The 16,008-nt window shown below is 42.9% G+C and overlaps 1 protein-coding gene across 4 annotated transcripts in view; it reads left to right on the top strand.

Moving 5' to 3' along the window:
• The window catches only part of ADAMTS3 (ADAM metallopeptidase with thrombospondin type 1 motif 3), a 128,276-nt gene that overhangs the window by 34,702 nt on the left and 77,566 nt on the right, over positions 1-16,008 (top strand). For all 4 annotated transcript variants that reach the window (XM_041122759.1, XM_030016096.2, XM_041122765.1 and 1 more), the window contains exon 4: positions 7,350-7,506. In XM_041122759.1, coding sequence (XP_040978693.1) covers positions 7,350-7,506 — 157 coding nt within the window. The remainder of the gene's footprint in view (positions 1-7,349; positions 7,507-16,008) is intronic.

The following is a 16,008-nucleotide window of genomic DNA, read 5'->3' as shown; positions in this document are numbered from 1 at the left end:
CCCAACAGGGGAAAAGAAAACCATGAGAGAGAGGGAGAAACCTGATGCAAGCAGCGTACAAAACCAGCTTGGCAACAGAACTGCTCTTAGTCTTTACACTTTACTCCCATGCATGCCATGTGGGTCTGGGAGCAGCCATGTCACAATTTGCAAATATTTCAATATTTTATTTTTGATTTGCTTAAAGCAGCCTTACATTTTCAGTTCTCTCACTGTTCAAAGCTGGCTTAGGAGAAATAGCTGCTAATTAATGCCTCAGCTCCCCAGAGTATCATATCAATGTTTTAAAAACTCTCTCTTTGTAGTACAAGGGCACTAAGGACAGTTTAGAACCATAATTTATATTATTACCTTCTCTGTGGTAGATGCATTATGTCTTAAAAAAATGCAGGGTTTTCAAAATACAGATACCAGCTGAAATAAGTGCATACATGGATTAAAATAATAGATTGTGAAGATTAAGTGCATATGTAGATTAAAGTAATATCACAGCCACAAAAACATTGGGATGAAAGCATTTTTCACTGAAATAATTATTGTACTGTGCGCTCACTCACTGCCTTTAAGTCAATGGGGAGTAGTTGAACCTGTTAGGATTTAGCTGTAATTCAATGTCATTCTACTTAAACGTGTACATTTGTAGTGATATGAAAACGGGCAGCACAGAAGCCCATAGGGACGACGGTATGTTGAGCTCACTGTGATCGTGTCGCTGGTGTCATCCTTGCTGGTGGGGCAAAGAGGGATCCCTGCGTGACTGCCCGCAGTTTCAACTAGCTGCTCATTTACAAGTGGTGCTGGGGAAACGCATCCTGACCCTTTACAAGCCAACCTGAAAAACGGAGGACTTCTCCCACTGGTATCCTTGAAGGTTCTCTGTGTTTCCCCACCACCGCCAACTTTGCCCCCTTCTGATTGAAACCTAAACCTCGCTGGTTTGCGTCCTTGGGGAGCTGGCTGTCTCTGAGCATCGCTTGATGGAAAGGCGGCCAACGGCCAGTCCTGGAGCAGCGCTAGCTGGAGATTTGCAGAGAAAAAGGGAGAGCTAACTCTAGCCGGGGAGGAATTGGTGTGACACTTGGTCACTGAAACCACCGTTCCCCCTCTTCTCTTGCTCCTGGTTTCCTGCTGAGAAGTTTCCTAGGCTGGAGCCCAGGAACGCGCCCGGGGGAAGAGTCACCATGCCGTGTTTTGCTTGCTCTGGTCTTTCCCTTGGAGCCCGCGTTGGCCGCTGCCGTACGACAGAAACGTGGGTGCTCGATTGTCCCGGAGCCCGACTCCTCATACAGACTTTGCCTGATTCACATTCAAAGACCCTTGTAACTCCTTTAGCGTCAAACCAGTACGCTCCGATGGTGTTAGAGGATCCGATGGCTGCTGGTACTAGAGCACGCAAACTCGGATCTACTCTAAACGTGGGCTCTTTGAATCATTTTGGTGGCATCTCTCTCGTTGTTGAGTGTTCTCTTTGAGCATTGTTATACAGATACAGATGCACATAATGCCCGGTTTCAGCTGACAACGTGCCTGTAGTGTGTTTGGTTTATGCCAGCATCTACGGATGGATCAGGCGTCCTACCGCGCTAGGTGCTGGGCAGACGCGGGTCGTGAAGACAGCTTCTGCTTAAGCTTGAGCTTACGGAGTTCAGTGAGAGACAGGAGGGAGCAGGTACAGACAGGACAGGAGCCGGCAAGGGTAAGACGTGATTGATGAGTGCAGTAGATAGAGGTCTTGGCACATTAGAAACCTAACTTTCGTCAAGCTTTTTTCATAGGCAGTTAAGCAAATGAGTGTTTTGTAGGGGGAGTTGCATGAGAAAAGGAAGTTTTCATGTTTGGGGGCACCACATCCAGTCTATCAGAGGGCAGCAAGAAGGGACAAAAACCCAGAACTTGGGACAGAGGTGGGCAGTGGAGACCGGCATCGAAAACTGAGCGCATTTACTGACCTAGTTGCATTGAACATGAGATGATAGGTAGGATGGGGATATTCTGTCGTAGGTTTATTCTGTAAAATAAATGCACTGTAGATTTTAGCAACCCCAAGTATTTCCTACTCTCCAGTAAGACGCAGTGGCAAGTGTTAGCAGTATTTGACTTGATAATGGCCAGTAGTGTGACCCTGCTGCCGTGCTAAACAAACTCTTTCACTTGCTGACATTCGAGGGTGGGCTTTTCAAAACACACCTGAGAATTAAATGACTTGCCCTTACTGCAAACCACTAGAAATGGGGCATTTAACTTCCTAAAATACTTTTGAAAATCCCACCCGTAATGTTTACTCTAATACCGAAGTTAAATGTATCCATTCTTAATGGTCACTCCACAGTTCTCTGTTGTGCTCTCTGAATGAATGGTTCTTTCCTCTCTCACAGCTAATACCCCATGCATATTTACACGGAATCATGTTCTCCCTTAAATGCTGTTGATTTTGGCTCAGTCAGTGATTCCTTAGTTTAACCTGCCCTTGTAGGTTATTTTCTCAAGGCTTTATATTGTTTGTAAGTCCCTTATTATTGTCTGCGTCTTTTTGCATTGGAAAAAAATTACATATATGCCTTTTTCCAGGTTTTGCTTTATCAGCAGACTGTCCAGTAAAGAGTGCATCGTTTGCTGTCCTCTGGGAAGCCCTCCTAGGTGGGCTGCCTGTGCCAGACTAGATTTGGCCTTGCTCCCAGTTACCTTTTATTATGAACTCAGGCAGGACTTGCTCCTGCATCGGTTAAATTCAGCGGAAAGGTTTTCCCTCAGTTTGCTATGCACCATTACTTCTGGATGGAGGAGGACGAAAAGAGCTGCAGGGATGAAACGTGTGAATGGTCGGGAGTCATTTAAAGACAACTGTAGATATTGGCAAGGTGGGTGCTCGCAAGGTGCTGAACCAGACCTTCGGCAGGTTTCCCCTGTGACACCCCTCAGGGAGGGGAATTTGCTGCCCTTTTCAAAATGGGAGAGTCTGCAGGAAAGCCGAGAAGTTAATGTGCTTCCCCCGAGTCTCAGTCAAGGTTGAAATGGTGCTGGGAACAGGCGGGTTTATTTCCAGCCACTGTGCCACAAAGGCTTCTTTTTGCTTTTGGTAGTTTTGTTGTGTTCCCGTTTTCACGATTTAAGAATAATTAGGACAGTTCTAGATAAACTTCACAGAAGCACAGATTTCAAACTGCATCCTTCAGTTGATGGAAATTTTGAACATTGTTAATTTATAAGAAAAAGTAGTAAAATTAATAGCATTCCAGGATTTCAGACTATGCTTTCCTGTATTGCTCCATAAATGTGCTTTTGTGGAAAAAAAAATTTCCACTACATACTTCTTTCTTGAAAATCCACCGCAGTCTTTTCTCCAAGTGAGCCTTTAAAAATATGTGCTCTAAACACCTGCTTGCTTTTCTCTCCGGCTAGTGGAGAAGAAAATGCTGCGTTGACAGTAGAGTTTACAGTGAAGATTCACTTGAAAATGCACTACCTGCTTATGCCCCTCTTTCTCCATTAATTTGGAAAATTTCAAGCTCTTTTTATTGGTGAAATTGCGGGGGGGGGGGGGGGGAGTTGGAATGGAAAGCAAGCTGGATTCTGCATTCATGCTTGCCTGTAGGCTGTTAAAATGGACCAAAACTGTCCCTGTTAATTCTCAATCTCATTTTCCAATACAAGGGAAAGAAAAAAATCAATAATAATAAAAATTCATCTGCTGTCATTTGCAACATGCTTTGTAAGATAACACCGCTGTAGTATTTTAACACTTAAGTGTTAAATGCCAGACATGTTAACATTTGTGCTTTTTACTGTAGTGGTGAAGCAAAGCAAGGGTGGGTGAGTATCCCAAAAATGTGGGCAAATTAATTATTCAAAAGCATGTGAAATGTATTCAACATCTGCACAGGTGATACAAAATCATACCTTCAAAGGAAGCAAAGCGTAATACAAGGCTAAAAGATGTGGGAGGGATGAGGAGCAAAGTAGGTGAGGAATTATGCTGAATAAACCCCGAATGTGTTCTGGTTAGTATGACGGATGTGCGCTTTTTCTTCTTTTTTTAATCTGTGTTTTCCCTTCATCAGCCCTTTAGGTTTGGCCCTTTGACTACAAAGCCACAACGGCCTGGTCTCCACTGTAATTCTGCCTTTCTCTTGGGACTGTGGGGAACGCTGTTCTTCCAAAAAGCACATCGCCACATGTGGTAAATGGTCTGTGCGTGCAGCCTTCAGCTTGTGTGAGCCATTTGACAGCGTGTATTTTTAATTAAGTTCTCTGCTGTGCCGGGGGAGGTTGCGAGTCGTACTGGAGGTCAGATCATGGCTCTCGCGCTGGATCTGCGGGAGATGTTGCTCTCTAGGAACACGGTGTCGGTGACAACCAGTTGGAAATCCAGCCCTTTAGCTCCATTTGCAAATTTTGCAGAGAAATTGTGTCGCGTTTGTTCACGATTACGGGCGTAAATCCCCTCAACGCAGTTCAAATCCACTGAAGTTGGTGGAGTTAGCCGCTACCATGAAGACGAACGAAAGGTAGAGATGCACCTTACAGCTGTATATATAAATAATCATCCATAAAAGCTGTTTTAAAAGAAAAAAAAAAAGGTGGATATGAGATACAGTCTGACTGAAGAGGGATGCAGCTTGGAAAAGGGACGGGACCTGATCTGTGTGTGATTCCAGGTGTGTGCCAAGGCAAAGAGACTGCTCTGCGTCTCCCGGCGAAAAACCCGGCGTGTGCTGCGGTAATTGTGCCAGATGGCAGCAGGCTGGGAGCTGTGTAGGTGTAGGTGTAGGTGTAGGTGTAGGTGTAGGTGTAGGTGCCGGTCCCTTCTGCCAGGTGTGTTTGCAGGGAAAGGGCTCCCTGAAACGATGCCTTTTATCTCAATGGTTATACTTTGTGAATTAGCTTTTTTTTTTTCCCCTCGTGATTAGTTTTGCATGATTAGGTGAAAAGGGATGTTCGCTTTGGGTACCGTTCCTCCTAATGAGTAATTAGACTTTTAAAATAGCAACTGTTTCTGTCTCATATTAATACGGCCGGGTTACCCGCGTCAGTGAAGTTAGGAAGGAGGCTTTTGAGGAGCAGACAATGAGTTGTGGCTGAAGGGGGGTGGAATGTGTTAGGTCTGTCAAAGTGTTTTATGGAGAGTTGTGAAAATGGAAACTGTACTTGATGCTTGCAGATTATTCTTATATGCCTTTTACAGCAAGGCACACCCATTCTCAAAAATATAATTGTGGTTCTTTCTTTGTAGTTTTAACACAGACAAGAAAAAGCATACACGTCGAAGCTGGGAAGTGAAGCCAAGCTTCGCTTTTGCACTGAGCACTGCTTTTGGATAGAACTGCTTTCAACTCACAGGCAACAGCTTCATAGAAAACGGGTTATTTACAAAAAAATCTTTATGCCCAGATGAGGTCTACACCAGTAACATAGCAGCTGTAGGTACGAAACTTAGTTTTGCTCAGAAAAATGGCAAGCAAATAAGCCATTCACATGCAAAGGGGACTTGTTAATTCCCAGTGTAATTATGTGTACTAGCCACATGAAAAACTGACTCGTGACACTAACCTGAGTTATTCCAACCAAAAATCTCGTTTGTTACTGCTACTCAAGTAATGAAAACAAAGGAAGAATGTAATATTTAGATTTAGGTAGTTTAGCCAATATTTGAAGAAATTCATTAACTGAAAATTTGAGTGTAGATGTAAGAAAACACACAGAGCATGGAAAGCTTGTGGTGAAGTACCATTTGTGACATTTTGAATATTTTTATTAAAATATTAGTTTTTACACTGTCATATATCTTCACAATTCTGTCTACTTGTATTTGACAAATTATCTAAGCTTGGACTATGGGAATCCCCATTTGTTGCAAAAAAACCCCACCCCAAAACAGAGACAAAACCTGTGTAGCATTGCCATAAATAAGTTTGATGGCATTCAAAACTGGAGTATAGGGTTGCAACTGTACCTCCTCCAGCGGAGCTGCAGAGACCCTGGAGCAGTTTGCAGAGCTGTCAGGATTGTCTCCTTTGGGTTTGGGTTTTTTTCGGTGGTTTTCTTTTGTTGTTCATGCTTTGTATGTGTCTATGGTTGCAGTAAAAGCCATAACTGTAATTTCTACCTTACGTGTAGTGAAATCCTCGGTTACAACGTTAGGGTAACTGAGCTCTCTTGTAGGAGTTTCTTTGGTTTATGGGAAAAACCAATGCATCGCTCAGCTGATAGCGAGTAAGCGGCAGCTGTAACTGAAGGTATATCCTGCCCTATTATATATACATATATATATATGTACAAGACCTCAGCTCACCTGTGCAACCGACGTGGGTGGGATGAGAACGGGAGGTTTTGCACGCCTTGCTTTCCAGCTGAGCAGAGCTCGCGCCTCAACTCTCAAGCAAAAAGTTTGCAGGAGTCTTACTGCAGGTTGGCCGTGGGGCATTTGCCGCGCCACGTCAGACACGCCGGCCGACACGATGTTCTTGCATGAACAACATGATTGTTCAACACGAGTTCTCCTACACGATGTTCTTGCTTTCGCTGGCTGTGCTGGAAGCTTAGTCTTGCTGCCCTTAGATAGAAGCAGGGTTTTTTAAGCGACTGTTTCCTTGAGTGTATTGCCAGATTTCCTTCACTGTTATTTACCGTGATTTATATTTGAGTGCCAGCAAAGAAATTTTTCCTCCTGAGCATGAGTCTCTCTTCCCTTAAACTGGACTTAAGCAGGTATGACTTAGTCCAGTGAGTTTAATTGTGGTAATCGCCGGGATAAATCTGCCTTGTCTGCAAACCTGTCCCGCAGCTTTTACAGGTGGAAGACATAAAGGGAAAGGGGTTTGAAGAATTGTCAATAGCTACATAGTTACAGGATGGAACAGTATGTGTTCATTTAAGTAGGAAACCATATGGCTTCTGCTGGTTTTAATGAAGTACAATGAAGGACCTGAGCCATAAGGGGTTCAGAATATATATGGGTTAAGGATTAGCAGAACATTGCAGTAGGCGATGCTTAGCGTGCCATGCTTAGATTACAGAATAGCTGTGCATAACATACAAATGGTAAACTCCTATACGACTTCGGTCTTAGTTGTGTTTTTGAAGGGGTAATGTATCTCATGCATATACAAGATCTTCTCTTAATGCCTTTGAACAGTGGCCTCAGCCAGACGACCATCCCCAGAGTGCAGAGGGATATCACCTCTGGCAAGAAGTCCATGCAAAGGAAACCCAGCGGTAATTTGAGTCTTACAGTACAGGAATATGCTGAGTGTTTTATGCTTTGCCCCTCTTGATATTTGTTTTTAAAGCATCAGGCCAGCTCTTTAGACTCTCAAATGACATGTTGGTGTGCTTTCTCTCTTCCTCACCAGGCTGGAATGATAAGAACCGATAAGGATGAATACTTCATTGAGCCTTTGGAAAGAGGAAAGCAAATGGAAGAGGAAAAGGGAAGAATCCACATGGTATACAGGCGATCAGCTGTAGTACAACATCCCACCGATACGCTCCCTGATGTCCATACGGAAGGTACAGTACCCCTGTGTTGATTGTTTACAAATCTATTCCAGGTAACTTGAGCCTATGGTAGCTTTTGAAAGCAGTAGTTTTGACTGAGCTGTTTGAAAAGAAAATGTTTAAATGTTTTGCTGAAATTTGCTGTCAGAGTCACACACGCAGTTTGTCTGCCAAGAGCAGCGCGCATGTGCTTCCATCTAGGAGAACAGAACTCAGCCACAAAGTGTTCTTGTTAAGAAATGTTGCAAAACGCTTGGTTTTTCCTTCCTTCAACCAAGGGCAAATTTTGTACTGATTGAAGTGGAAACAAGCCTTGAGCTCTACATAAGTTGGTAAGATATTGTGGGACATGAGATGTCAATAGAAATACTGATGTGACTTTAATGTTCTAAGTTGTTATTAAGGCTTGCCTATCCATACAGCTTCTGTTTAAAGTTTGGGTCCTATTTCTTTCTGAGTAGTAGCTAAATTGTGCCAATGACTGATACTGTTTTCCTCCTACTACTGGTTGCAATTAATGCAGTTTGAAGGCAGTTCTCTTGATCCGATATATTTTGACATATCCAAGGATTCCCCTCCATCTTGAAGATAATGTGGTTGGTCCATCTGAGAATAATTATTGTGTAGTTTAATCCATTTCCTTGTATGTTTTTCCGCCCCTTTTAATATTACACAATCCTTACAAGCCAACATATTGCATAGTGAATGTTGAGGTTTTTGACGCTATGGGCTGAGGATGAAAGAGCAGCTCTATTCCCCTTCAGTGCTCTGCCTTGTTTTTCAACATCTCTCAGCTTCTCAAATTCCTATTTGTACTTTGTGCTCACATGTTCTTGGAACTTAAAAGGGTTTGAGAAGAACAACAACAACTATATACAACACACAGAACTAGAGTTAGATACAAATATTAAACAGAGAGAAATCAAGCCGTCCCTCATTGCCAATCCTCACAGACTTAAATTATTTGGTGTGGTTTTGGAGTTCTGCCTCTGAAAAAGCAGGTAGGAATTGACAGCCATTTCAGATAAAATCCTGTCAGGCTTTCATTAGTCTTTCAGAAGGTAAGTCCATGCTGCCGACTGCAATATGGCACAGCGGTATTGCGGCAGGCTTGGGAACCAGCAGCAGTCCGAACCATGCAGGCTGTTCGATCTGGCTTTTCTCTGAGACCTGTGCTGCCAAAGGTACTTTGCTTTTGGTACCCCAGCAAGGTCGTTCAAATCTAGCTCATGCGTCTCTGCTGTGCGATTGACTGAATGGAGCTAAATAAGCCTTTGTGGAAGTGGCAATGGGCTCAGCGCTGTTTACTCCGTTGAAACCACTTGGTCAGATAGGCTGGCAGACTCAGACCGTGGTTAGAAACAGCACGTACTTGATGATGGACCATCTGGGTCTGCTTTGGTGAATTCAGCATCTCTTTCCTCTACAAATTATTCAGCAATTTCTAAATCACAATTCATAATATATGAAGATTAGCGAGACAATAAACATCTAAATGGTGAGTCCTACCTCAGAATCTTTGAATGTTGTCTGGGATTTGGTCAGTCCTTTGTGGATCTTCATCTCTTCAGCGCCTTCCCATCTTTTGTTTGGTCAGAGGGAGCACTAAAGAACAGCAGCTACCTTTTTGTAACTCACAGCGATGTTTTTAGTTAGTGTCAAAGCCGTGTGTCTGCAGCTGATTTCTTGTTTATCAAGAAGTTCAGACCAAAAAGGCTTGTTTCTTGTAGATCGCTTTATTCCATTCTTTGGTAGAGGGGATCTGTTTCTGTGATGCTATGCATTGTTATTTTAGCATTTGTCTGGAAAAGATCGATGCAGTATGTAATATAGGTCATCTTGGCAAGTGGAACTGAGAACCAGAAAGGTGGATATGGATACCTTGAGGGCATTCAGCAAGGAAGGAGCATCACAAAAGGAGCCAGAACTTAATCAAACATAGACAGACTAAGGGAACTTGCTGCATCCTGTATAATTCTGAGAAAGGTACAGCTTTTTATTTTAAATGGAAGCAGAGGGTATGAGAGAAGAGAGGTGCTTGTGTCTGCCGCTTGATTACAAGGCTTGCCGGTCCTATCCTGAAACAGCTGAATGTATTGTGATGTTCCTGGGAGTGCTCTGAAACCTGGCTGCTGCTCTAGAGAGCTGGGCTCTGTAGATTCCTGGGTCTCCAACCTGTTCTACCCCTAGAAAAAAATCAACAAACCTTTGGCTAATGGACTTTATACACAGTCCAGCAGTCTGTGTTCATGGTATGCTCTGGTAGGTGTTTTATGCAAAATGTGCCGATTAGGGAACTCAACCCAGGCTCTGTCACTTTATTGTACTTTCTGGGACCAGTATTTTTGCACTTAGTTTCTATCATTTGCAAGATAGTTGTCCTCCCTCCCCTTTCTTTCATAATTTGAAATGCACATTCAAGGAAAACTGTTCACCCACTTTTGTACCACTGTGCTTACAACTAACTTGTTGATATGTTTTTAATTTAAAGTTCCTAGAGTAATAGCCACAGATTTGTGGATCACTCGTGTGTAACCATACCTAGCTGAGAGTGCCCGGTGATGTCTGGGTATGGTCCAGTCCTGCAGAACATCCAGCTTAACATGGTAGGAAAATGGGGATGTTTTATACTTCCTAGATTGCTGCCGTTGTTTTAACTGAGCTCTACTCCTGTAAGACCCCCCCAACCATTCCATGCCAAAAGTTTATATTCTTGGGTAAAACTTTACCTAACATGAAAGAATTGCCACTACAAAATAGAAAATGTTGTATGGGTTTTTTGGCTTCCATATTTATGTATTCTGGCACTGTCTTGGTTTTGCTGATCAGTTAGATCACTTGCAAATCTGTAAGGTCATTTACAACATCAGGCGAGTGGTGCTTGCATGTCCGTATCTGCACCTGTTGAGCTGAACCAAATGGGTGAGTCTTATTAAAGTTTGTCTTTACAGAAGATTTTTAATCTCCTTTCTAATGGACTTTATACACAGAAGAATTCCTCTTGATTATTGCCTTGCCAAACAGTTTAATGTACTAGACAAACTGCTTTTTTCTATAGCTCATTTTGAGTTTAAAAGTGGCCAGAGAACCTCTCAACAGCCCATGTATAAGAGCATTGGCTGATCCTGGCACAGATAACGGTATGGCCTGCCGGCGCTTCTGTGAGAATGCCATCCATGTTGCAACTACTGTTGATATCTTGAACTTTCTCCTAAGAGGGTTTCTTAAAACGTGTTAGGTGAGCTTTCTTCTAGAGGTGAGCTTCCATTGGTCTTTAATTTTCAGATGTGTCTAAAGGTCTCCACTTGCCGGTATGTTGTGGAAACTGGAAGGCTTTCTGATCTTTTCTGTTTTTCAAAGAAGAAAGTTAGATGGAGGCTGGCTAACTTTCCCTCCTGGTCACTTTTCAGCTGCAGTGATTTCTTTGCTTTTAGCCACCTTTCATTGTCATTGACTAAGCCCTGTTACTGACTACTCCTGATTGGGTAAAGCCTGATCTTTATTGTACTATGATCCTTATTATATAAAGGACTCTAGTCTTGTCTGCAGTGTTGCTTGGTAGTTCCACCTTGGCTCAGATTAGGCACAACAAAGGAGTAAGTTATATTGCCTTTTTCTTTATGTCTTCAAGATGTTTTTTAAGATCCAGGCATGATCAAGGTTAAAGCAAGCTGCCGAAGCCCATGGAGCCTGAGGAAATGTTTGGCCCATGTGATGGGTTAACGTTGCGGCTCTTCTAAATAAATCAATGGTGAGCGTTACTCATGTTCACAGGAAATCTCTCCTACTTTTTTTTGACATTTTAAAGCTTTTATGCACATTTGAGTTCAGGAAATAGATCTGGCTATTACGCCACGGTGAAACGGTTTGCAGTGGTTAAGTAGTCTGCTACATATAGATGCATGAAAATCCTTCTCGATGTGCTCTGCCCCTGCTCCCCACCCCACATGCCCAGTGCTCGGGCCAGAGGCAGAAATGCAGAATACGGTCTGCTGGCGGTTTAGAAGTTCAGCCGCATATTTAGCCGATGCAGACAAGAATCCAAGGTTTCAGTACTAGATGACAAGATGACTCAGTGAACTAGACATTAAGTTAAAAAAGTACTTAAAATTGTTGTTGTCAGTGAAGTTGTTACAGAAACTGGGAAACGTGTAAAAGCCTTCCTCCACAATGGAATAGGACGTGCTGCGTTGTGTTCTCTCTACAAGAAGTCAGTTTTATAAGCTACTGTTGTCATGAAAGTTTCCGACTCCAGCTATACGGAAGAAGCTTTTAGTCTGACAGGACATCTGGTATTCCTGCAGGATTTTGTAAAATTTGGAAATTTGTTGGACATTTTTCAAACCATCTGACAGAATGAGCATAGGAGTTCTACGTCAAAAAAACTACTGTGTTAAGACCAAGGTTTTAGCAACGATCGCGATGTAGGGGAGAGTTTATTGGTTCATGTACTGTGTTCTCATAGAAATGAGCACACATATATGATCTATCGACTTCTCTTTCCTGTTTTTCTTTATTGCGGTTATTTGTGATGAAGTTTCAGCGAGCTTTCTTAGAAAGGTGGGAACCAGGAATCTGCATTTCTGGGGCAGATACTGGGATGCCTCAAGCTCTACTGGATAGCGTGTCTTTAGCCTTTCCACTTTTGCAGCAACATAACCCTACCCCTGAAGCAGCACCCTGTGCTGATTCCTATTTACGGTATCCATGGCTATCCATAGCCTCTTTAGGGAATGACGGCGTATGGCGTGCACTGCCCTATTGTTTTCATCATTTGCTTTGTGTAGAGATTGGTTTCCTTAGAAGTGCATCGCATGAAACACTCAAGAAATTAGATGGGAAATCCTGCCTCATTCATTTGAGGAATGTTGTAGGATTACAAACCTGTTAACATTTATGGATAGGCTTTGGTATTCCTTCCCTCTGCATGTCTGTGCTAGGAGGAGTGCTGGGGAGCTTCTGCATCTTTGCACACTGAAATGCTTACACAGTCTTTTTTTAAGTACTTTTTTTTTTTTTTTTTAACTCTTCTGTTAACCATAGGGAAGAGCCCCTCAAAACACTTAGCAGAAGATGGGAAGCAATGTGAATATTTCAGAGAGAAAAGTGAAGTGGTAAGATAGCAGATGCTTTTTTTTCTTTAAATTTTTTCTTTTTAATTTCATCATCTCTCAAATTAAGGAGCTAGGAGAATATACCAGAGGCTGAGCCTTTAAAGAGATGGTGCAGATATCCTTTCCTTTGAACTGGTGGGCGCCTGTTGTTCTTTGTGTCTGTGCACACCCAATTTAGACTCCTTGAAGGAACCCTTCATGAATTATTGCCTTTTTATACCTCACGCTTTTCGGTCATTCTGGTGTGAATATCATCTCTTGCGTATAAATGGCCCTGAATATTTGGTGGTGGTTTTATGCTTATAAAATGCCTATGCTCTCACTCCGTGCTATCAGGGAAATGCGCATGATGTTTTCTGTATTTTGACAGACTGGTGGCAGGAGTGGCTATTTGTATTTCATGGGTAATCTGTCTGCTAATTCAAAGGGTCTTGTTTTACTGTATTTGTTGGAACCTGATCTTTCTTCTGCTAATGCGAGGCAACGCAGGGCCCTGCAAGAGGTAGTAGGTCCTGACCAGTTGATGTTAAAATCATTTTAAAAAGCAACAACCTAATGAGTACCTGCGGTCTCCGTTGCCCTGGGTAAGCCAGGTTTCAACTGCTGAGCCTGGGTTAGTTCTTCTGCACAGAGGAAGCTCTTTCTCTTCTGCAGGATGGTAGCCAAGGCCTCCCCCGGGAAGCCCCCGCTATTGAAAACCACTTAAACGTAGTAGGATGTGACACGGCATCAACAAACGTCAAGTGGATATCTCCCCTGGGAACAGAAAAGACTCTTGATTATTCTTCCTTGTGAAGAACTGGGTCAGACAGGAGTCACGCAGAAAACCATGTGAAAACTGGTCAGCTCATAATGTCTAATGTAATCATAACCCAGAACTAGAATACTCATACCACATTTTCAGAATACGTGTAGTGTCCCAAATTTTGTCTGAATTTGAGAAAATGATTAAAAATTTGTATCTCTGCTCAGAGGTGAGGTGGAATCGACCATTGTGAACCTGGTAGGAGAATACGAATGAACAGGTACCTGCTTAGAGCAAGTGACAGCAGGTTTGAGACGTGCTGCTTAGCCTACAGAGGACCTTCTCCCTAGGCTTGGTAGGAATATAGAGAAATAGCGGCACTCAGAATTTCATAGAAATTCCCAGCTATTGCAGCATGCTTTCATTTGACTTGTGCTGAAGGAGAAACACAACCCAGAAATGCGTTTATTGACAGTGGGGACTTGGCAGCCCAGCAATCTTAATGAATCTTTTCAGCTTTGGCAAAGGCGATAGATGCAGAGGGAGGAGGAGGAGGTTTTCTTTCTGCAGGCAACAGCCTCTGACCGTCCATTAATCCGGCAGTATGAAAAGGGGGGAGCTCCTAGTTTGAGCTATGATGGATTGCCATGTTTAACCTACCAAACGGTTATCGTTAGACTGAAATGAGCGAGCTGCTTCATGAATAACCCTGTTCTGAAGTGTTAGTACTCTAGCATCGTCCATGTCTGGTACTGTATCATGAAGGCAGTTTATGCGAGGCTCTACGCTGTTTCTGAAAATATTTTAAGTAGTTGCTCTACTGTAGAAGCCGTATGAAAAGCTCTGTCGCTTGGCATCCCCTGCTCATGCGGACATACCTTGTGGGGCAGCGGTTTGCAGGATGCCACCAAGCAGCTGCTCTGCCGTAGCATTTGACTGCTCCATAGGGTCGCTCATCTGCGGAGCGGAGAATGCTCTGCTTGCCGTGTGAGTGTCGGTGCTCGGTGAGACGGCTGTGCTGGGCCAGGAGGAGGGAGTAGTGTGGCTTCTGAGACTTTTTTTTTTTTTTTTAAAGACACTGGACATTTGTTTTTAAACATCTGGAATGAGCATCTGGTTAGGTATGGTCTGGGAATCCTATCATAGGGCAGGATGATCTCTAGAGTTCTTCATGGGTGTAAATATGCATAATTGTCTCCTAACGGCTTTTCCATATCAGATTGCCCTGGGATGACTTTTTGTAAGCTCGACTTCCCCAGTAATTTAAGTCTTGATCCTAAAGACACTGTACATCTCTGCTTCTCATTTTAGTTGAGTACTACAGGTACTCGCGATCGGTGTTCACTTCGTGAGTGTTATTCCCAAATAACATTCGTTAAAGAAAAAATACTTACTCTTAAGGGCAAAAAGAAACAAAGATCAAAAGACTCCGTATTGGGGGTGAGGGGTCTGGGGGACACAGAGCGAACGAGCTGTGCATACAAAGCTGAAAAAAATAGAAGAATGTATGAGGCTGTCATGTTAAAATATCATTTAAATAAATCTTCAAGATTTTATCACCAGAATAGCTTTTCACGTAGGAACGGAAAGAAGTGCTCTCCGGACAAGGCTGAGCTTGGAAGGTTTTGAAAGCATGATGATGATATTCTGTCTGGACGGGATGAAAAGAATCTGTTCTCCTTTGTTAATAAGCTGACAAACATCACCAAGCTGTGTGATCATTAACCTTATTCCTTGAAAGCATTCAAGGAACAATAGAAACAGGCAAAGAACTGTAGAGCTTAGAATCAAATTTGCACCCAGGAGGCCGCCTTTGCAAGTTCTGCTGAATCAGGCTCAGGAGTATGGTAAAATAAAATCCAAATTGTATTTTTCAGAAATGTAAAAGCCTGATCCAAGTCCACTGGAGTCGGTGAGAAGACTCAGATTTACGTCAGTAGGCTGATGAGGCAGGTTTTGGACCATATTCTGCTTGAGCTGATCACAAAGAGTTCAATTTATCTTTCCTCCTGGTCATTGATTTATTATTTTTTTCCATGCACTTTCTTTTCATATAGTATAATGATGACAACCAACCTTAAGCTTGGAGGTTACACAGCATGGTAATGTTCTCAAAGTTTTCCTATTTTATCTTCCTCTTCACATCATGGTATTATTTTTAAATGACAACCAGTTCACCCAGAGAGCACTTCAGATTAAAGTATTTTTGTAATTACTTCCTAACAGTGGGAAACAAGGAATAGGAGCCTTTATCTCCCGGCTTCCTTTCAGAATTTTCATTTTCCCTAAAGAACCAAAGTGCTTGTGTGGCTGATGGGGTTGCCATGGCACTGGGTTTGAGTGTCTTTGTCCCAGGTGGGAAACATGTAGGAGGAAGAAATGATTTGGGAATTGCTCCTGGTTGCCTGGGAATGAAACCCTGGAACAGAAGGTAGAAGAATGGGAAGACTATTGCCTGCTTCGGAGACCTCCCTCAGCACTTCCCCAGGCACATTAGTGTTTCTCAGAGATGTCGTCGTGCCAGAAGGTGTCTGAACTCTTTCTCAGCAGAATTTCTCATGACCTGTGTTCTGATGGAGGATATTTTAGACACGGCAGAGCGCACCACACAAGTTTGTGCACCAGTAATAGCGGGAAAGATGGAACTGATTTCTG

The sequence above is a fragment of the Aquila chrysaetos genome, chromosome 1 (genome assembly GCF_900496995.4).
Source record: "Aquila chrysaetos chrysaetos chromosome 1, bAquChr1.4, whole genome shotgun sequence".
Classification (NCBI taxonomy): Eukaryota; Metazoa; Chordata; class Aves; order Accipitriformes; family Accipitridae; genus Aquila; species Aquila chrysaetos.
The sequence above is the reverse complement of the archived record's forward strand: the minus strand, read 5'-3'. Positions and strand labels throughout refer to the sequence as shown.